Source organism: Protopterus annectens, chromosome 8.part0 (assembly GCF_019279795.1).
Source record: "Protopterus annectens isolate FY-2018-M chromosome 8.part0, PAN1.0, whole genome shotgun sequence".
In the NCBI taxonomy this organism is placed as follows: domain Eukaryota; kingdom Metazoa; phylum Chordata; order Ceratodontiformes; family Protopteridae; genus Protopterus; species Protopterus annectens.
The window spans coordinates 622098089-622121744 of NC_056741.1; the positions used below are offsets into that span (position 1 = coordinate 622098089).

Consider the following 23656-nt stretch of genomic DNA (forward strand, 5'->3'; position numbering starts at 1 on the left):
TACATACATATATATATATATACATATATACATATATATATATATATATATATATATATATATATATTTATGCTAACAAAACACACAACTTACAAAAGAAACAGGGCACATGTAAAGTAAACTTCTCTGACATAACAAATGAAGCAAGGACAAAAACTTCTCTGGAACCGATTTTAGTGTTTTTGCTCTCCCATATCTAAGAACTTCTAAGATATGACAGAACAAAAGTGCTAAAACATATCAGTTCCAGAGATGTTTTTGTCTTTGCTTCATTTATGTTATGCCAAAGAAGTTTTTTTTACATATACACACAGGCACACACACACAGACAGACACACAGATGCACGCATATCGGTAGGTATGGTGTTAAAGGAATGCAGAAGGTGTTCAGGTGAAATGATAGTGGCGTTATTAACCAGATTGTTTAATGAAATCTTCGAAAGTGAGAGGATACCTGAGGAATGGAGAAAAAGTGTTTTGGTATCGATGTTTAAGAATAGAGCAATGTGCAGAGTTGTAACTACAGAGGGATTAAACTGATCAGTCACAGCATGACGTTATGGGAAAGAGTAGTGGAAGCTAGGTTAAGAAGGGACGTGATGATTAGTGATCAGCAGTATGGTTTCATGCCAGGAAACAGCACTACAGATGCGATGTTTGCTCTGAGTGTGTTGATGGAGAAGTACAGAGAAAGTCAGAAGGAGTTGTATTGTGGATTTGTAGACAGAGAAAGCATGACAGGGTGCCTAGAGAGGAGTTGTGGTATTGTATGAGGAAGTCGGGAGTGTCAAAGAAGTATGTAACAGTGGTACAGGATATGTACGAGGGTAGTGTGACAGCGGTGAGGTCTGTGGTGGGAGTGACTGATGGGTTTAAGGTGGAGGTGGGATTACATCAAGGATCAGCTCTGAGCCCTTTCTTATTTGCAATGGTGATGGACAGGTTGACAGACTAGATCAGACAGGAGTCCCCGTGGACTATGATGTTTGCAGATGACATTGTGATCTGTAGTGAGAGTAGGGAACAGGTGGAGGAGACACTGAAGAGATGGAGATATGCTCTAGAGAGAAGAGGAATGAAGGTCAGCAGGACTAAGACAGAATATATGTGCATGAATGAGAGGGTGGATAGAGGAACGGTGAGGATGCAAGGAGTAGAGGTGGCGAAGGTGGATGAGTTTAAATACTTGGGATCAATAGTTCAGAGTAATGGTGAGTGTGGAAGAGAGGTGAAGAAGAGAGTACAGGCAGGATGGAATGGGTGGAGAAGAGTGTCAGGAGTGATTTGTGACAGAAGAGTACCAGTAAGAGTGAAAGGGAAGGTCTACAAGAGGGTAATGAGACCAGCTATGTTATATGGGTTGGAGACAGTGGCATTGACAAGAAGGCAGGAGTTTGAGCTGGATGTGGCAGAGTTAAAGATGTTAAGATTTGCACAGGGTGCGCTGAGGGTGGACAGGATTAGGAATAAGTATATTAAGAGGGACAGCCCAGGTTGGAAGGTTTGGAGACAAAGCCAGAGAGGCAAGATTACATTGGTTTGGACATGTGCTGAGCAGGGATGATGAATATTATTGGGAAAAAGATGCTAAGGATGAAGCTACCAGGTAACAGTAAAAGAGGAAGGCCTAAGATAAGGTTTATGGATGTGGTGAGAGAAGACATGCAGGTGGTTGGTGTGACACAGCAAGATGCAGAGGACAGGAAGAAATGGAAACAGATGATCCGCTGTGGCGACCCCTAATGGGAACAGCCGAAAGAAGATGATGATGATACATATATGCACACACCTTCCCAAAGCAGCAAATAAGCAAAAGAAGCTTCCTAAAGCAGCATATAAACAACACATACACACCTTCCTAAAGCAGCATATAAACAACACACACCTTCCTAAAGCTAAATATAAGCAAATGGAGCTTCCTAAAGCAGCATACAAACAGCACACACACACCTTCCTAAAGCAGCATATAAGCAAACAAAGCTTTCTAAAGCAGCATATAAACAACACACACACACACACACACACACCTTCCTAAACAGCATATAAGCAAACGGAGCTTCCTAAAGCAGCAAATAAACAACACACACACCTTCCTAATGCAGCATATAAACAAATGGAGCTTCCTAAAGCAGCATATAAACAAACGGAGCACTTCTCCTTACTGTGGTGACTCTGGCAGCAGGCTGTAGCAATGATGTGATCGGTAATATTTTATTTTCCGTTCACTTTTGTGTTTAAAATTTGCACATGAGTCCTCCGTTGGGTCCTCCTTAAAGAGGTTCTGGCGCCTATGGAAGTAGAGGTTGGCATTTAAAGGTAATAAACAGCTACACCATGTTGTAAGTGACCAACCTCACTTTGCTTTTAAGGTACCATCAGATGTGAAAAATATATCTGAATGTTGTAAACTGAACTCCAATAAAGAGAGAATTGGGAGGACTACAAAGCTTGGTGGATGTCCAGCTTAGAAAATACAAATATATGAGCATTATTATGATATTTTAAAGTGCAATTCTAAAAATGCCCTGTACAGATCCACCCAATCTTGTCCAGGTTTTAGGAAATTTGAGTTTGGAATTTTAGAGGTTTCCATTTGCCCCAGGGGTGGTGCTTGGGAATCAGCTCTTGCATATCAAGAATTGATTTGGCAACTCAAGCTTAACGTAACAAAACATCCAGGTTCAAATTACTGTGCGAGAGTTACACCTGTACTAAAGTTGCAATCAGCTAAATTATAATTTACATGGTATGCACTGTATTTGCACACCATTTTTTGGTACATATAACTTGCACTTGTACTCAGAATTAGTACCATAATATATATTTTTAATGCGTTTTATGTTCATTGATATATTTTAATAACATTTGTTCATTTTGGTACTTTTTTTACAAACTTTTTTCATTTGTTTGTTTATAAACTTCATTTGGCATTGAATGGTGTACTTTAAAATTCATTACCATAATGAACTGATCGTGTGATGAAGGGTAACAGAATATAACACATGCAGTCAGATGCTTTTTACTGGTTCTGATAAAATCTACTTTGTGACAAAAGCACTTAGTTTTTGGTTGATTAACCTACCTGGTTTCATTAAAATTTATTTCAGTTTATTCTGCCCGTTTGAGCTTGGTTTGTTTGTGTTTGGTGCACTGCATTACCTTGCTAATTTAATGCACATTGCTAGTGTTCCTAGAATGAGGAAAACTGTCAAGTACCGGCTGCAGATTCTGAATGGGGATAGAATAAAGACATAAATACAGATAATAACCTTTGGAAGATAACCTTGAATGGGAATATCCTGGGGTAGTAAGCAGATGAAATGAAAAGTCTAAAGAACAAATCTCCAAGATCCGACAATTAAAATGGGAATTAGGAGCAGCATACGGAGATGAAAGGACTGTTAAGGATAAGTAACAATGTTTAAGAGAAGGGGGTGATAAAAGATTGAACTGGTTTTAAGAACAATGGAAAAAGACTTAGGAGCACTATTCAGGTGGTTGAATGAACATTATGACTGCCTTGCTGAGGTCAGTGACTAAGGCATGAAAATTTAGGATCTTCTGGAACTGTTTGCATAAATATTTTTACACACCACATATGCTGTCAAGATCTTTAGGAGCAGGTGATACTTGTTGGAGGCAAGGCTGTGAAGGGAACAAGGAAGCATATTTTTGGGGATTGTGGAGAACTGGAATCTTAGAGAAAAGAATTTAATACCCGTTTCTGGAAAAATTTACTGGTGTTGGTGACTTAACACCAAAACTCTATGTTGGAGAATAAAGATTCAGTCTCAGTGGAGAATAAGAAATTGGTTGGATTATTGATGATTATGGGTAAGAAGGCAATCACATGGAAATGGAAGGAGGAGACCTGTCCTAACAGAAAAGTTGAGGCACTAATGAATAGAAAGGCAGAAGAGGAAAGAATAACGGTGGGGTCAGGAGTAAGGAAGGATTAAGAAAAGTGGAGCAAATTGGGCATTTAGAGGATAGCTTAGTAAGAAGAAAAAAAATTTCAATGCATAAGTAAGGGACAGGCTGAAAGTAAGAAGTAGGGGAAAGACAGAGGCCTAGCAGATTCAGTTCAAGTTAATAGTACGTATAAATGAAAACAGTAAGAGGGGATACTAGAGGAAATAAAAGAATTCAAGGATGGATATTATTATTGCAGTCAATTGGAGAGGGTTTGGTAAATTTAGGCTTTGCTGTTGAGTAGGTGGGAAAGCTTAACATTGGAAAGATGTTTTGTCTTTGATAGTAAATGTAACGTGAATATGATATGATAACTGATACTGAGAGTAAGCATGTTATACTATTGCAAAACATATACTGATTGGAAAGGATGCACATTGTTATAACAATTTATGAATTAAAGAGTTATTAAAAAAATAAAACAATTAAAAAAATAACATTTATAATACCCATCATATCTGATAAGAAAGGGGGAAAACCTTTTGGATCTAATGATGTCTAAAAGATGAAAGTGCTAATCCAAATAAACTTTCTTTAAGGAAAACTGACTAAAGACCAATTTTTCCAAAAGTTGTTAAAGTTTCTAATGGTTCAAGAACTTTACTTAAATGGATCAAAATATTTTCATATTGAACTTCTGGTAGGGGTTAATTTTCAACAGAAACACAGCACTGACCTTGAGCTAACTCCTTTGCTTTTACTGTTAACAGAGCTACTGATTTGTTTTTAACAAGAATTCCCAGACTATGTTTGGAAAATTTGCTAGCCTATGAACTAATCTCTCTCTGTCTCTCAGACTTTTTTTTTTTTTGTTAATGATAAAGAGTACTGCGGATTAGTGTTCAATGTTACATTTGTACAAACATTGTAAAAAGATACCTACCACAAAATCTAGCAAAGCACCTGCACCTGGTAATGGCTGGAGTTGAGTTGCATTGCAAATCAAGTGGGCATCGGTTAATGTCTTTATTATGCAGATTTCTGTTCCAATCTCAACCACTACCTCAGTCTCACTGATTCCGTCAGTGAGATTCTTCCCCTTAAAAAAAAAAAAAAAAGAAAAACAACTATTTAGTTGCTTGGTACTGACAAAACATTTATAGCAGAAAAGCTCGACTATAAAAAATCATGCAAGCTACTAGCTCAAAAAAATGCAAACCCTATAATACAGTATCAGTAAAGTATGTATTGTGCAAATTCAAGCTTTGTGTAATTAAACTAAAAAAAAAAAAAACACCCAGGTCTGTGGCACAGAGGGATGAAGCCTTGACTATCAATAGGACAACCAAAGATCAATTAATGGCTTGTGTGCTGGAAAAGTTCAGCAAGGAAGGTGAAAGTAGCCATCAGCTCACTTAACAAGGGACCTGACACCAGCTGTTGTGAGGGGTGTATGGGACATGTACATGGCTCTACCAAGCCATGTCTACAAAAGCAGCCTTCATGGGCCACATTCAAGAATGCGCATGCCCACTTGAGCATGTGTATCACATTTGCAGTGCAGTTCCTGGGGGACAAAACAGGTCAGAAAATATAATGGCTATGCCAAAAGAGACTCAGTGTCCTGATGTTGGACAACAATCTGTGATACCTATGGTGGTTTGATGGGGAACAGGAGAGAAAACCACCAAACTAGCATTTAAACAGGGTTATTCATCTGCTGCAGTACAACTCCTTATGGAAGAATGCTAAGCTAGTCTCAGAATGTAGCCATCAGTATGGTACTATAAAGCTCATTCAGGTAACTGAAACCCATCATGTATGAACAAAAAAGCAAACATTAAGATTTTGAAGATAATGTAAAAACTATATCAATAGTACTATAAGCTCACTCAGGTAACTGAAACCTGTCATGTATGAACAAAAAAGCAAACATTAAGATTTTGAAGATAATGTAAAAACTGTATCTTTGACTATAAAAACCTACAGACACTACCCTGAACAGTAACCCACCAGTACCTAAACCCACCAACCACTCTAATTCACAAAAGCAAGTAACATTCTGCTCTATCAACCTCAGGTGTTTCGATAATAAAGTTCAAGAATTCCATGCATGGTTAGCTAACTATACTCCTGACATAGTTACCCTAACAGAAACATGGCTAAAACCACACCACCTAGACAGTGAAATTATCCCTCCTGGCTATAATATCCTCAGACTTGATCGACCAAAAAGAAGAGAAGGAGGAGTCTCCATACTCTACTCTGATCATCTCAACCAAATTGGTTCCAAATTAGCTTTACCCTCTTTTTCAACAGTTGAACTCCTACCGACCAACTTCAAACTTAATAATTTCAACACCATAGCTGTCATACCAATCTATACTGCCCCTGGTGATATTAAGATACTTGAGTACATCTTATCTCACGTCTCTCAGACCATCCACAATGAAACAATCATACTGGGAGATGTAAACATAGATTGAGTTTCATTACAAACTCCCAACACTACATCCTGTATTAACCTGCATGAGTTTGAGCAACTAATCACAACCCCTACTTGTATTAATAAATCTCACCTTCCAGGTGCTCTTCTTGACTGGATATTTGTCTCCTACTCCCAAAACTATCATAACCCCCAAACCCTTCCAAATGCCCTCAGTGACCACTGCCCAATAACAGTTACCAGACATACTCCCCACTTTACCAAACCTTACAAATTTATTACCACCTGCAAACTTTCACACTTCTGTCCTGACTCCATTGACCAACTCTCTAGAATTAACTGGTCTCACCTCACCAATCTGCCCTTAGATGAAGTTGTCCACTCCTTCAACACTACCTTCCTAAACATTCTCAACTCCCTTGCTCCTCTCTGCACAATTAGAATCAAATCCAACACTGCTCCTTGGCTTACTAAATCTACCCGAACTGTCATGAAAGACCAGGACAGGATATGGAAAATGTGGACTAAAACCAGAACCCTTTCTCTCCTTCAGAAATATAAAGAACTTAGAAATAAAATTTAAAAAATCATCCATAATGACAAATTGAACTTCTATGCAAACCCCCCCCCCCAAACTCTAAATCAGACCCCCAAAAATTCTGGAGTTCTATCAATCATATTCTACATCCAAGAAACCCTTCTCCAAATCACATGTCCTAACACAACCCCTGAAGACACAGCCATTAAATTTAACAATCATTTTATAAACTCGATAACCACCTTAATGAATTCTCTCCCCCCAGCAACAATGCTAACACCCTCCCAAACTCAATACTTCTTTCCAACCCTTCTAACTCTCTCTCTCAAAGCAGTATCGACTACCTATATTAAATCTTTACTCTCTAAACTTAAACCCTGCTCCCCATCAGCTGACAACCTACCCTCCTATTTCCTGCAGATTGCCTCTGAACCTCTTGCCTATCCTGTATCTATCTTGATCAACCAATCTATTTCTGAATCTTATGTCCCCACTGTATGGAAAAACTTCTTTACATTACCCATTCACAAAGGTGGTAACTCCTCAGTCATATCAAACTTCAGACCAATTGGTATACTCTCTCCTCTCTCCAAAATCCTAGAGAAATGCATTCACAAGCGGGTAATGCATTACACCTTCACTAGGAAAACATTCTCACACCCACTCAGTATGGATTCTGTCCCAGTCATAGTAAAACTACTGTACTTACATCTTTCATCAACACAATTCTTCTTGCTCGTGATGACAATAAACTTGTCTCATGCCTACTCCTTGACCTCTCTAAAACTTTTGACACTGTCTCTCACCCTCTCCTCCTCCTCGAAAAACTCACTAACTTAAATTTCTCTCCCCCTACTATCTCCTGGTTCTCCAGCTATCTCTCTACCCACCAGCAATCAGTCAAAGGCTCTCTGCACTATCCCTCCCTCACTGTACAAATGGGTGTCCACCAGGGTTCCATCCTTGGACCACTGCTCTTTAATATTTTCACCAACTTACTCTACTCCTCTTGTCCCCAGTCATTTGTGCAATATGCTGATGACTCTACTGTTATAACCATTGCTGACAACCCATTTGACCTCCACTCTACTACCCAGGCATCTTTCCACACCACTGAAACATGGCTTAGTGATAAACTAATACTTAATCCTAAGAAAACTAAGCTCCTACTTTTCCTCCACAAAAACCTCACCAGACTCAAAAGTACACTTATCATTTTTATCCACCACCATCATCTCAGTTGAACCTAGTACTAAATTGCTAGGTGTCACAATAGATGATCAGCTTAAGTTTGATCTACATACTACAAACTCCATCCAAAAAACTCATCAGAAACTTGGACACCTTTTCCGCAATAAGAAATACTTTATCAACACAGTCCAAAAAACTCTCTCGCATGCTTTACTACTTCCAACACTCCTATACAGCTGTCACATATTCACAAACCTAAACTCCACACTCATTTCTAAACATGAAACTACCTACAACAAGGTGGCCAGATTTGCAACTAACAAAACCTACAAGTCTCATCACTGCTTAGCACTTAAGCAACTAGACTGGCTTGAATTCCCTCACCTGCTCCAACTATATCAACTACAAATCATTCACTCCATCCTATATCTACCCTCCTTCTGCCCCAGCCTCTCTTCCATCATATCTAAATATTCCCGTTAGGACTCTACGCAGCTCAGACCAAGAACTATTACACATCTACAAACCCAAAACCAAAATTAGATGTCTTCTCTATAACTACAACCCAGCTACATCTTGGAACCAACTCCCCTTAGAAATAAAGTCCCTTCACCATAGCAAGAGTTTCAAATTAGCCATAAGAAAATACCTCATAAAAATGGTCTTGCCACTGCAGCCATCCACCCTGAAACCACTATCCTTACACCTATTTCTCCACCTCACTCTAAATGCATCTCTAACCTTGTACTCCTGCCACTTCCTTCCTTCTTTACATTTGCTATTTAATACCCTCCCACTACTTCCTTTCCTCCCTCTCTCACCAATCTTGACTCAGTCTGCTCCAAAATAACTAACTTTATCAAGTCTGTCTAAAAGGTCACCTCTACTTTATTTCCCTTATATCTTCATCTAACTATTCGTATATTTTTTTCTAAACCCTACAACAACTTAGCTACTACTCATTTAAAGGGATATATAACTGGTTTCATAATCTTTTCCAGACTATAAATTTATTTTGTATTAAGTATTTAAAATGATATTGTAACAAGTCTCATTCTTTTGCTGATTGTTAATTATTGTTTTAAAATTCTTTTCCCTGAGGAGCTTTTCTCCCCGGATCTCTGCTGAAAATAAGCCAAAAGCTCAGTCAGACTAACCCGGTTAACAAATGTAAAATAAATAAATAAATAGCCACTGCAAGATCCCTACAGGACAGGTATAATGCGATGGTAGCTCACTGTAATAGCAAAGAGCCCAGCAATAGGGTGTTGTACAAGCTGCAGTCAATTACTGTCGAGGACTGACAGGTAATGGAAGTTATGTACTTCAATAACAGCAGATCTTAATCCATGTCATTCCACTTCAACACTGTGGTACTGGTCCCTACAAGTGGCAATGAACTCCACATCACCTTTTCCAAAGCTCAAACTTCTCCCCCAGCTCTGATAAAGTCCCTCATTTCACACACTCGACTTGCTATCAAACCTAAAAGACAATGATCTAGGGATGTTGTGACAGGCTACAATGCTGAAGGCCTCAGCAACATCTAAAAGGCTGGCTTAGGGGTAACAATTTGGAATGGGAAAGAGGGCTTGCTGAAGTGGATGACGCGGATAATGAAGATCTGCCATTATGGCAAGTAAATAACTTATTCAAGTCCATCCACTTCAACACTCAAAAACACAGTCTCTAGCTATGCATACTGGGTGACATCATGACAGACTACCACAGAGTATGGTAGCCCCGGACAAAGATCTGGACCTAGAAGGCACATCCAGATTACAATGTCTTGCAAAACTATGCAGTGAAAACTCATGTTGTAGCAGCACAAATACCCACTGTCAAATTCTTGAAAACCAAAATGTGGCTACAGACCTGGATGAGAGTGTACTAGGCTTATCTGGAACAGAGCTACTACTGGAAACACATCAATGAGAAACAATCTAAAAGTCACTTGGGCAGTGTGAATTTAGATTATTTCTGTCGTCAGTTGTGGGCAAAGAAAACACAGCTAGCCATGCTTTCTCAGATTCTGTGCAGGTAGAGCTTTACTTACCTAGAACATAACGGTAATGCAGCTTATAATCACCTCTGTTTTTTCTTTTTGACAGATTTACTGCAGATCAGTTCAGACAGATACATCTGTGCACTCCTTATGCATGGTGCATGTCATCTTCCCCAAGGTGACTGATCCAGCTTTTAACAGTTCAAGACTGTTATGTTTACACAGCTGGATTCAGCCTATGACCTGGGGTTACAATCATATCACAGTATTATCAAACATTTACTGTAGTAGTATTGCGTACAGTCATGCTTTTTAACAAGTGGATAGCTCTTGTAAGAATGGGATAAAGCCTCACCCATCTCCTGCACTGGTGGGGTTACTACCGTCCCCATTACAAGCTAGCTCTTCTAACCGGAGGACAAGAGGAATGTTGCGATTTCAACTCTCCCAGTTTTTCTTGCGAACAATCCTTCTGCCATTTTTTTTGTTCTTTTACCTTGAGTTTTTTTAAGTTCTTCCATGACTTCCATTACTTCTCTGATTGTGGGTGCTTTCTGGAATTTCGATTTTCTAGTGACAGTTTTTTTGGAGGTTAAAAGTACCTAGGAAAGCAGTGCTTGTTGGGGAGGGGGGGGGGCAGTCTCCCACCACAAGAGGTAGTTGTTACTAGTTAGTTGCTATCTGCACTTGGATAAGGAGTCAACGAGATAAGCTAGGTTGTGCTTGAATTCTATAAGCTTACTACAATCCCAAAAGATATGCTTCCAGTCTCCTAGTTCATCTGCTGTACATCTCCAGTACTCTCCTTGAGATGTTTTATACATGTGAAATAGACTGAGGTATAACATTATTTATGGAGGCATTTCCAATGAAAGAGCTACAATTTCCTGAATTTTGTTACAGCTCTGCCCATATGAACTCTAGGCTGCTTATGTTTAAAGAGGTTTCCCAGCCTCATACTCATCTGACTTTAGCTTTGTTGCCCAAGCCATCTATTAATGCTTTCTATAATCAGCTTAACTTTTTAGCTTGCTTCATCTGTTCTGGCTTCTATCAATAATACTATAATTTTGGATGTAATCATTTTTCTGTCCCTTAATTTCTTGTCATATTTCTTAAAGATGGTTAGGGTACCTCTATAAAGTAACCAATCTCTGAGCTAAATAAGAGGCATATCGTGGCTTTGCTAACTTCAATTCCATGTTAGGGGCTCTCATCTCAATGGGGCATAGTTCAAAATTCCAATCAGTTTTCCCTCTCAATCTCAAGACCTTGTCAAGAATTGCTTTGATATCCATGCTCATATGTTTTGGGCATCTCCTTGGCCTTACTTAAGTACCACACCAAAGTCCAATTTTTTAACCCCTCTTTCACAATTCTAACTAGGATTATGGTTTTCCAGTTTGCCATGTGATATTCACATTGCAGTAAATAAAGAATTCTAAGTTGTTTTCTTGCCAAACCATACATACCATGGCACCATTCTTATTAGCATAATCCAGTCTTCTTATGGGTATATGTCTATGAAACTGGACAAAAATACAGGATTAGAGAGACAACAAACATTTTAATGGCTAAGATCCTACGATCCAAACAGATTTGCAATAGGGACCAGCATCTAAGCATGGAGCCTATACGACCTTTCATTTCTTGACATGTTTTAGTTGGGGATACTGCTGATAGGGTTTGCTAACCAAACTCCTGAAAATTTGATTTGATAATGACTTCACACACAGGGAAATTCCTATACCATCTCTAGTGCAGTCCAACACAGTCTTGTCTTTTCAATGCTGATTTTATAGCCAGCTATATTACTGTATTCCCCTAGAATCTCAAAGAGACATGGAATGTCTGTGTCTGGGTAAGTCAGGAAGGCATTAAAAAGAAGTTATGTACTTACCATAATGTTCCATCTGTGTTGTCCCTTTTCATTCATCCTCAACTTCGACTTGGCCGTTACACTAGCTCGTGGCCTCTAACAAACTCTCAAGCTCTTTCCCTACCCATAATACACCACCCCAATACCCCTCAGATCTTGTTTGCAGCTTGATAGGAAGATCATAAAGGAATAGCTATTAACAAAGTAAAATATAAATGACACAGATAATGCTAAACTAAGAAATCTCATTTCTCCATGAATCAGAAATGAAGATATGGAGAGAGGGAGAGAGAGAGAGAGACCATATTTGGAGCTCAACACAATGGACAGCAATGTACTGAAGCTTCTTACTTCTCCAGAAGTCAGAAATTAGAAAAGGAAGGGTGATGGTGGTTGGAGAGTTGAGGACGAATGAAAATGAACAACACAGATGGAATGTTATGTTAAGTACACAACATCTTTATCGGATATTGTCAGTTTTCATTCATCCTCAACCTATGGGTCAAATTCCCTCATTATCTGAACCTTTGGGTGGACTCCAAGGATGGATAATTCTGGGTAGATTGAGATAAAGGTTGTACTACTCCCGGACCTCAGATCTAATTGTAATAAAAAATAAAGGTATGAGGATTTGGTCAAGGTGTAGCCATACATATATATCATCCTGAGAGATTCTGGACTGGACATACAATGAAAGTCGTCACAGATATGACTGAATGATCCTTTCATGGTTTGGGTATGGAAGAAAAATCCTTTATTACAGAATAATAAAATGCAAGCTGTCAAACTATTTGAGTAGGAATACGTTTATCATATAAATATCAACTTGTTCTGTTCAAAGGAAAAGAGTGGTTGAACAAAATTCCTAATGTGTTATACATAGCGCAGTTAGGAAATATTTCAAAGTGTACAGTATCAAAGTTAATTTGTCTGGTGCAATGGGATCTGTATGGCAGTACTGCTAGCAAACATTACATAAAAAAATAATTTTCACAGCATTGTGAACATTTTTCCTAGAATCCTACATAAAGTAGAGATAGCTGTGAGTTGCAGTTTGAAAGACTGACTCTGTGCCAAGAGAATTTTTCCTACTATTTCCTCCACATCGTCTTCCGAGAGGCTTCTGAAAGAATGAGTGGAATATAAAGAAGGAAATGTATGTCTTTATAGAAAGGTTGAGCGTACTTTGGAGGGGATCAGACTGATCAATGGTAAATACCATGTCATAAAACAAGTTTAACCTGGTAGAAGGTCTAGCCATAGAAGGATCCAGCTTGGATTATGTCAGATCCAACAAACCCGGTTTAGATTTTAATTTATTTATTCAACATTTGTTTACTGAGAAAGTCCAACTGGGACACAGTCCATTTTCAGAGGAGACCAGGGGAGACCGACTCCAAACGCATGTCTTTGGAATGTGGGAGGAAAACGGAGCACCGGGAGGAAACCCACGCAAACACAGGAAGTACATGCACACTCAGCACAGAAGACACCCCAGCCGAGAATCAAACCAAAGAACCTCTGGCTGTGAGGCGACAATGCAAACCGCTGAACCACAATGCTGCCACAGATAATTTTAACTTTCTCGTTAATATTTAAGGTTGAGATCTGAGCTTTATGAAGAGCCCAAAGCCAAGGAAGAAGATGGTTTAAGAGATAAGGACTTAGAAATAATGTCTTCAAACTTTTGATGAATTAGCACCCCCGTAAAAAGGGTCGACAAAATTCAAGACTTTAATGAGTTGAAGTCTGAAAGGAATTTATCTGATTTTTGTCTCCCCATGAAGCAACCTTTTTCATTAATTTCTGAAGAGTTTCCTAGTGAAGGTCAAAGGAACGATAATGGTAAAATGAGATCTGGCAAATAATAGAAACTAAACTGTCAATTTTAGATTAGTTATCCATCTGTTGGGGGATCAGTGGGAAGTAATTACTGATCTTGTCGTACTGACAGGATACAAGAAGGGTTGCAGCCAAGTTAGTGATATCGACTTATCAATCATTTCCATCGCATAATTGTAGAGATACAATTCATGAGGTAGCAAAAAGGGACCTGCTCAGTTAGTTTGCTATGACGGGATATGTGATGCCACTAGAAGGCAGATGTTAGAAGTCATCCGCTGTGATGCACTCTCCTAGGGTTCTTGATAACTGGGGAAAAAAAAGATTGCTTTCCTCTAGTTTGTTGTTGTATGGTATCCACTAGGGAAGAAACCGTGTGCACACCTGGGTTGTTCTAATTAATCTGAAAAAGGATGATTAAGAAGAGGCAACAAAATCACCAAATGTAACTCTTGTCAAAGGCAGCAAAATCACAAAAACGAAACAGGAGTTACCAGCCACGATATCTTGAACAAACAGTATAACAAAATTCAGTCCAATCTCATAAAAGGCTCCGAACTGGCTTTATTGAGGTCCAAGGAAAAATAAGCGCTTTCACGTAGTACACAGCTACGCTTCATCAGATTATACTTAGACTAAGAAAAAGCTCACATTATATACAACCCAAGGCGGGAAAATTATTTACTATAGTAACTGAAGCTTTCTAATTAACAAAAGTAACAGAAGTGATAATCTCATTAACATCATCATTTACAAAAAACTGCCGTTCCAGATTTAAAATGAAACTAACATCACCATTGAGATTCAACTCCTATAAGCAGTTCTCAAACAACTATGTTGTGAAGCACTTATACTTTAACATGTTAAAAAATGTAAATATATATAAAATTAAAGCCTTATGCTTTAATGTGAATACAATCATTCGCATACTTTGTAAATCTTTAGAAGATGTCTCAGTTTCTATGAGAAACATACATCACAAAATACGGCGCACATATAGGTATTAAAAAAATATAAAAATGAGTAGTAACAATAAAATTTTAGCGCACCATAGATGATGAAGGATCGAAAGTTAAAAACAGCCCATCGCTGATCTTTTATAGTCACAAAATAAAGTGAGTAGTTTTCTTTCATTACTATTTAGTTCATTCTTATATTTCGCTATATTTTTAAGGCGTAAATAACGCCATGACGTCACTTGGTAAACACAGTGATAGTCAGTTAATAAAATAATGAAGTGCAGAGTGCTACAAAAATACCTTGAACCAGTTTTAAAACACAGAAATCTTACTTGTAACAAAAAACTAATGTACTAACTGAGCTAATAAGTGTGCACATACTTCTAAAAAGGCACAAGGGTGCAAAGTCTGTAATTCCTGCAGTTTATATTCACGGATATATGCAAATGGATCCAAAAAGGGGGGGTTACGAATGTATGTTATGTATAGCTTACTGGATCTAGAAGCTGAACAAGCTTCAAGAAGGGGAACTATCAACAACCAAGTTCTGTGAAATGTAATGTAAAACCTAACGACAATTACATTATATATATATATATATATATATATATATATATATAATCTGAAAAAGGCTGAGAAAGGATAAATCGACTGGTGAACATATAGAAACAGTGCGGCGAACTGAACTGTTCAACACAACGAGACCCAAAGTGGTCTCTAGTCCAGACTATAAATGGTTTGGTGAGACCTTTGAATAAATTCCTTTCTTCACATCCTTTACAATTTCAGTGTTCTCTTCCTTTCAACCTGGTAAAAAGTACAGTTGTGTACACCTACCATAAATGTAGATGTTCGAGTGTCTTCACTGTTGCAGTCATGACTGTAGGGTTCTCCCCTGCCAGCAGGCAGCCCTCGGTCGGCCAGAATCCCAAAGTCTGGGTCCGGCGTCGGCTGTTCAGCCATGCTCCCTGACGTCAGAGCGCCAGGAGTATAAAGCTGACAGCCGACGCCATGTTCTCCAGTTTTTCTTGCCCCAGATGTCAGGTGCTCCAAAATGAGTAAGATCCCATACCCTTTGCAAATACACCTCAGAAGAAGGGTGAAAAAGGCACACAAAAGAAAAAATAAGAGGGGACAGGAGGGAGGGAAACCCAGACTGCAACAGTGAAGACACTCAAACATCTACATTTATGGTAGGTGTACACAACTGTGCTATGTTCATCGTGTTTCACTGTTGCAGTCATGACTGTAGGGTTGAATCCCAAAGCAGAATAAAAAGGGAGGTGGTCATAAAGAAGAGGGGGCGGCTAAAAGGCCCTGCAAGACAGCAGAAGCAAAGCCTGCCCTAGACTTAGAGTAAAGAGGTAGATTATAGTGCTTGGAAAAAGTATGCACTGAACTCCAAGTTGCAGCTTCCAAAATGTCTTTGGTAGGAACACCTCTGAGGAAGGCAGCTGAAGTGGCAGCAGCTCTGGTAGAGTGAGTCTTTATACTCCCTGGGATTTGCTTTCCATGATGTGAATAACAAAATCTGATTCCATGAGCAATCCATTTAGAAATGGTCTGTTTTGAAATAGCTTTACCTTGGGAACTTGAAGCATAAGAAACAAACAATTGCTCTGATTTCCTGATGTCCTTGGTTCTGTCCAGGTAAAAACGTAGTTGTCTGTGTACATCCAAGGAATGCAATATCCTTTCCCCCTTATTTTGAGGACTGGGGAAAAAAGTTGGCAAGTGAATAGTTTGATTTAAAGCCACTTTGGAAACCACCTTAGGCATGAAAGAAGGATTAGTCCTTAAAGACACCCTGTCTTGATGAAAAATAATATAAGGTTCCACAGCCATGAGAGCTTGCAACTCTGAAACTCTCCTGGCAGAGGTTAGAGTTAACAGAATGGCTGTCTTCCAAGATAAAAACTTGATGTCAGAAGTGGCAGCAGGCTCAAAAGGAGATAAGGTGAGTTTTTCCAAAACATAGTTGAGATCCCAAGCAGGAATGGGAGGAGATCTAGGGGGCCTTAAGTTCTTAGCTCCTCTGAGAAACTGTCTCATGAGCTGATGGGAAAAGATAGGAGGGTCTGTATTATAATGAGCAGAAATAGCAGAAGCATGGATCTTTATGGAAGAGAAAGAGAGACCCTTATGTAAGAGGTCTGTCAGGTAAAGTAAAATCAGAGTAATGTTAGGAAGAAGAGGATCTGAATCCTGAGCCTGCATCCAGGTGCAAAATCTTTCCATTTTCCTGCATAAGATTTTCTAGTGCTAGGACGTCTGGCTTCTAAAATGACATCCATAACCTGCTTGGGTAGGAGAGAATGAATCAAGGACCCTGGATTAACCAGGCCGCCAGGCTGAGAGTTTTCACATGGGAGTGCAGAACCTGACCCTGGCATTAAGTCATGTAATTCTTTATCTGCACAAGCAGAAATTGAAGTAAGCTTTTGTTTCAAAACAGACAGAAGAAATTGCTGGTATTTCAGCATATGAAATTGACAGTTTAAAGCCCTAATAGATAAAGTAGCAGAAGTGTATACTTTTTTGCCCCACCTTTCTAAAGATCTGGAGTCCTTCTCAGTGGGAATGGGATTTTTAGCAGTAGCGGCCTTAACCCCCTTAGGACCTTGAGAAATGGTTTCAGGATCAGCAGTAGGATTCTTGTACAAAAACTGGTGGGAATCAGGAACCCTATAATATCTGTCTGGCTTAACAGGAGCAGGAGGAAGAGAGTCAGGAGTTAAGTTAGCCTCTGAAAAAGCATCATCCACAATATCCAAAATAGGAGGAATAGCCAGGGGTCTATGTTGGGGAAGAAGACGAAAATCTCTAAGTCTTTTCTTAGATTCCGAATACTCCTGTCCTTCCCAGTAAAAATGTTCCCTCATTTCATGCAAAGTTTCCCCAAAAGAGAAGTCCTCAGGGGGAGAAGCTGAAGGAATGGATTCCTCAGCATCAGAATCCTCATAGGGAGGGAAAGAATATTCCTGGTCAGAAGAAGAAACTGAAGAAACAGAAGCCTGATCAGAGGAGTCATAATACACTTCCTGCCTTGGCCTTTTGTCTGGAGGGGGATGTGAACCCCTAATCATAGTAAGTAAGTCTTCAGCCATCTTGAGTAACTGTTTCTGAGACTTAGGTGCCGGATCAGAAGAGGCCTGGGATGCAGTCTTTGATTTGGAAGGAGTCTTTGCTTTTGTCTTTGGCTTTGCTTTTATTAGAAGCTGAGTAGGCCTGAAAACCCCTTCGGAAGCCGGTACCTGCACAGCGGCTCCGGACCCATCCGAAGGAGCATTGTCCGAAGGTCCTGCAACAGAAATATTCAAAGGCCTAGATGGCTCCTCGTAGGAGTCAGTGTCGGCCATCTGTTTCAAAATGGCCGACGGCAGGGGCTGCAAAAGTGCCTCACTGACGACGGCCGAACCTGAAGCTGGCTCTGCTTGTACAACATCGTCTGATTTGGACCTCGGAGGCCTGGCTTTATCCTTGCGTCGTTTGTGAACTCCGGTAGCAGGAACCGTATCCAACGACATTTTGTAATTAAAATGCCCACCGAAGTAATGAAATGCAAAATCGTACCTTCATTTAATAGTACGCTGATTGAATCTAGCACAAAACCGACAACTAGCTACGTCGTGGTCAGGGCCTAAGCAAGGAATACAGTAAGAATGAAAATCCTTATGAGGTATTTGCTTCCCACATGAAATACAATTATTAACTTTTTCTGACATCGGACTGGAGCAAGAAAAAAGTTTCCCCAACGGGGTACTTAGCTTTGAGTAGGAGAAGAAAGTCTTCGGACTGAAGTAAGTTTAGAAAAAATTGTCAGGAATCAGCCGACCGGCACTTGCGAACTGCTATCACTGCACGGCAAGAAAGACTGGAGAACATGGCGTCGGCTGTCAGCTTTATACTCCTGGCGCTCTGACGTCAGGGAGCATGGCTGAACAGCCGACGCCAGACCCAGACTTTGGAATTCTGGCCGACCGAGGACTGCCTGCCGGCAGGGGAGAACCCTACAGTCATGACTGCAACAGTGAAACACGAACATCAACAAAAGTTATCATAGAAAAGGATGAAAGACAGTCAGATGGAAAAACTATAGACAGAAGAACTTCAGGGTGGGGAAAGAGCAGACAGATCAAAACAGATTCATACTGGACGTTCCTGCAGCCCTACAAGCGAGTCAAACAACTCAGCAATCCGAAATGACACACCTCCAAAATAAACACCTCACAAAACTGACCTCCATCCCAGACACTGCAAAGAAGGACGGCCGGAGGAAATCTGTTCTGCTAGCTGCTCTTTTTTTTTTTTAAACACTCATTTCACTCAACTTTCCTGTGCACAGATGCCCAGATCCCATTTGCATCCCAGGCTTGTGCAGTGTTGATATTATCTCATCCTTATTCTCCCCAAAGAAGTTGAGTGACAGAAAAGGGGAAGAGAGAGAGATTTCAGAACATGACTTTACTGCATGAATGAAGCCTACTTTGCCCAAAAAATTCAGGATTCGAGAAAACTGATCAGGATAGGGGATCAATCACAGCATGATTCGAGCTGTCAAACTGGAAGAAACCCCACAGATCCAAAGAAAACCCATGCTAGCCTGGGAGCCAAAGTAGTCACATTCAAAACTTTTCATATGTTTTCCTTTTGTCAAGTCTGCCTGACTGATCTGGAGGTCCAAGCACAACTGTATTAAAAATTCTAGAACCAGGAACCATCAAATGTGTAGGATTTAAGGGAAAGTCAGGTTCTGATCCAAAGTGACCGAAGAAAGGTTTCAGATGTCATCTGAAGGAAGACTCCATCTGTCCAGGTCAAAGGTCCATGATCCAATGGAAGCACAACAGCCAAATCCCTCCGATCCAGCAACAGCCATGTCCACCTACCTAAAAGGAAAGTACAGTTTTGTACCTACCATAAATGTAGATGTTCGAGGATCCCCATTGCTGCAGTCCTTACTATTGGGTATAGTCCGCATCCAGTCGGCCCGAATACCAGAGTATAAGGCTGACGTCGGTCAGGGCGCATTAGACTGACGTCAGTACGTCAGGGTACTAATGCGCATGACCGACGTCATATCCTCAGTCTTTTCTTGCCCCAGATGTCAGAAGACCCTAAAAAGACAAGGCCCAAAATACCTGCACCAAAAATATGTACAAAATATACAAGCATATATACAAAAATATAAGCATGTAACCTCACCTACACAACCACCCCTAAACACAGAGGGAAGGAGGGAGGGTAATTGGACTGCAGCAATGGGGATCCTCGAACATCTACATTTATGGTAGGTACAAAACTGTACTATGTTCTTCTCCCCATTGCTGCAGTCCTTACTATTGGGTAGAATCCCAAAGCAGAGGTAAGGGAGGCTGGCAAATCATAAAGAAGCAGGAGCTGACAACATGCCTTGCAAAACAGCTGTGGCAAAACCAGCCCTAGACTTAGAGTAGATAGGAAGGTGATAATGCTTAGAGAAAGTATGCACTGAACTCCAAGTAGCTGCTTCCAAAATATCCTTAGTTGCCACCCCCCTTAGAAATGCTGTTGAAGTGGCAGTAGCCCTAGTGGAATGAGGCCTAATCCCAGCTGGAATCTCCTTGCCATGATGGGAATAACAAAATGCAATGCAAAAGCCAATCCACCTAGAAATAGTTTGCTTTGACACAGGCTTGCCCTGTGAACTCAAAGCAAAAGAAACAAACAACTGCTGAGACTGCCTGAAATCTTTAGTCCTGCTTAAATAATAACGCAATTGCCTGTGTACATCTAAAGTGTGCAAAATTTTTTCCCCTTTATTTTGGGGTCTGCATAAAAGTAGGCAAATGAATAGTTTGGTTTAAAGCCACACTAGAAACCACCTTAGGCATAAAGGAAGGATTAGTACGTAATGATACCCTATCCTTATGGAAAATCAAAAATGGCTCTACTGCCATAAGGGCCTGCAACTCAGACACCCTTCTTGCAGAAGTAATAGCCAACAGAAAAGCAGTCTTCCATGACAAGTATTTCAATTCAGCAGTAGCCGCAGGCTCAAAAGGTTGTAGAGTAAGTTTTTCCAACACAAAATTGAGATCCCAAGCAGGAGTAGGAGCTCTACGTGGGGTCTTATATTCTTTGCCCCTCTAAGAAACTGCTTGAACAAAGGATGCGAAAACAATGGTGGGTCACAATCATAGTGAGCTGAAATTGCTGCAGCATGAATCTTAATGGAAGAGAAGGACAAACCTTTGTCCAATAACTCAGTAAGATATTGAAGAGCCACACTCAAATTAGGCTCAGAAACCTGCAAATTCTTTGCTGTACTCCAAAATAAAAATCTCTTCCATTTTTCTGCGTACACTTTCCTTGTACTAGGTCTTCTAGCTTCCATAATCACATTTAAAACTTGTTGAGGAAGTTGAGACCTGCTGTGTTTCAACACAGAATATGCCAGGCTGTTAGATGAAGAGAGTGAAGCTTGACATTGAGCAGATGACCATCCTTCTGAGATAACAGATGAGGAATCAGAGGTAAAGGCCATGGAGGCTTCCTTACCAGACTCCGTAGTAGTGGGTACCAGTGTTGCCGAGGCCAATCTGGAGCTATCAAAATCATCCTTGGCCTGTCTTGTCTGACCTTTAATAGTACCTTTGGAAGAAGAGGCAGAGGAGGAAAGGCATACACATGAAGGTTTTTCCAACTGAAAGACAGAGCATCCACTTTCCAAGCTGTGTGATGAAACCCCTTTGTGCAATACTGTGGCAGCTGGTGGTTTAGTGGAGTAGCGAACAGATCTATGTCTGGAGTTCCCCATGACACTGTCAATTTCTGAAATACATGAAGATCCAGTTTCCACTCGTTGGGATACATGATTTGGCTGCTTAACACATCTGCTAAGGACTTCTGTGCACACGGTAGAAACCTTGACTGAAGAGTTAGTTGCAAGCTTAGCAGTCTCCCATAAAATCATTGCTTGCCTGCATAGAGGATAAGAATGTGATTCCCCTTGCTTGTTGATGTACCACATGACAGTTGTGTTGTCTGTTAGAATCAACACCTGCCCTGGAAGAAGTAACTCCTTGAAAGCCATTAATGCAAACTGGACTGCTAACATCTCCTTCATGTTGATATGTAGATGCTGTAGTCTGGCAGGCCACTTGTCTTGTATCCACTTTCCATTTAGATGAGCTCCCCAAGCAATGTCCGAGGCATCTGTCGTTAAAATCTGACTCGCCTCTGGCCGGGTCACAGAGAGTCCCTTGCTTAGGTGACATTCCTGAGCCCACCACAAAAATTCTTTTTGAAGGCAAGGTATTATTTGAATGACAGTGTCCAAATCCTGGCAGTGCTGTGTCCATACATTTTGAGATACCATTGTAGCTTCCTCATATGCAGTTTGGCATTGGGAAGCACCAGAATACAAGATGCCATGAACCCTAATGCTTGAAGGACTGTCCTTGCAGTCAGCACGGACTGTCGAGATAGTTGATGGAAGTAAAGTGATAGACTCTTTTGTTTGTCCGGGGTTAAAAGGCCATCTGGGCTGCTGTATGCAGTCTCACACCCAGAAAGCACATGTCTTGAGAGGGTACTAGACTGGACTTTATTTCGTTCACAGAATACCCTAGGCATCTTAGCACTGCTATAACATATTCCAGATGCTGTAGAAGGTCTTCCTTTTCTTGAGCCAGAATCAGGCAGTCGTCCAAGTAAGGATAGATTTGAATTCCTTGAAGCCTGAAGTAAGCTATCACTGGAGCCAGAACCTTTGTGAATACTCTGGGCGCAGTAGATAAGCCAAAGGGCAATGCAGAGAACTGATAATGAGAATTTCCAGCTCGAAACCGCAGATACTTCCTGCAACTTAGCCTTATAGGCACATGAAGGTAAGCTTCCTTGAGATCTAAAGTTACCATCCAGTGATCTTTGCCCAGCAGAGGTAAAAGCTGTTGTAAAGTCAACATCTTGAACTTGGGAATGTCCAGAAAAGTGTTGAGGAGAGATAAATCCAAAATTGGTCTCCACGTGTTCCCCTTCTTTGGTACTAGGAACAGGCGAGAATAAAATCCTAGGCCCCTTTCTGATACAGGGACTGGCTGAATGGCCCCCATCTGGAGTAACTGAGAAACTTGCTTGTGAGCCTCTTTTCTTTGTGGAGGAGGAACGTCTGGCATGCCTTTGAAAGGGGCATTGTATGGAAATAAAATCTGTAACCGTGGTGAATGATATCCAACACCCATTTGTCTTGAGTAATTAAATCCCAATTTTCTTTGAAAAGAGACAGTCTTCCTCCCAAAGGAGCTGCCAGACGAGAATCTACTGGCAGCTGAAAAGACAGGTCATTGGGTCTGTTTACGAAAGGACTGACCCCTGCCCTCACCAGAAGTCTGAGCAGGTGAACTCCTGTTCTAGGCCTAAAAGAACCTTGAGCCCTGCCCCTACCACGTCTAGACCTACCCCTAGACTGGGAATCATAAGCAGGATATGTCCACCCCTTAGCAGGCCAATTTCTACTAAACTTCGGTGGCTGCACCTGCAAAAATCTTTAACAGTTTGCATAGACTTAGCTTTGTCCTCCATTTTCTTTAAAACTGCTTCCACAGGCGATCCAAACAACACATCAGACTGTAAAGGAGCATCCAAAATCCTTGTCTTAACATGCTCAGCTAAATTCTGATCCTTCAACCAGGCATGCCTGCGAAGAACAGAACTAGTAGCAGCCACCCTCGAGGAGGCCTGTACAGCATCGAAACCACATTGCAAAGAATGCTTACCCACTTGTTCAGACACATGAACCAAATCCAGCAACTCTTTACACTCAATACCTTCCGCCAAAGCATCCACCTTAGATTTTAATTGTGAAAGGAGATAATTCTGATATTTTAGCATGTGAAACTGA

At 40.4% G+C, this 23656-nt stretch overlaps 1 protein-coding gene across 1 annotated transcript in view; it reads right to left on the bottom strand.

The window, feature by feature from the left end:
• Positions 1 to 23656, bottom strand: part of LOC122808326 (plexin-B3-like) — a 2760797-nt gene that overhangs the window by 1422552 nt on the left and 1314589 nt on the right. The window contains exon 17 of the mRNA XM_044079291.1: positions 4856 to 5011. Within this exon, the coding sequence (XP_043935226.1) occupies positions 4856 to 5011 (156 nt within the window). The remainder of the gene's footprint in view (positions 1 to 4855; positions 5012 to 23656) is intronic.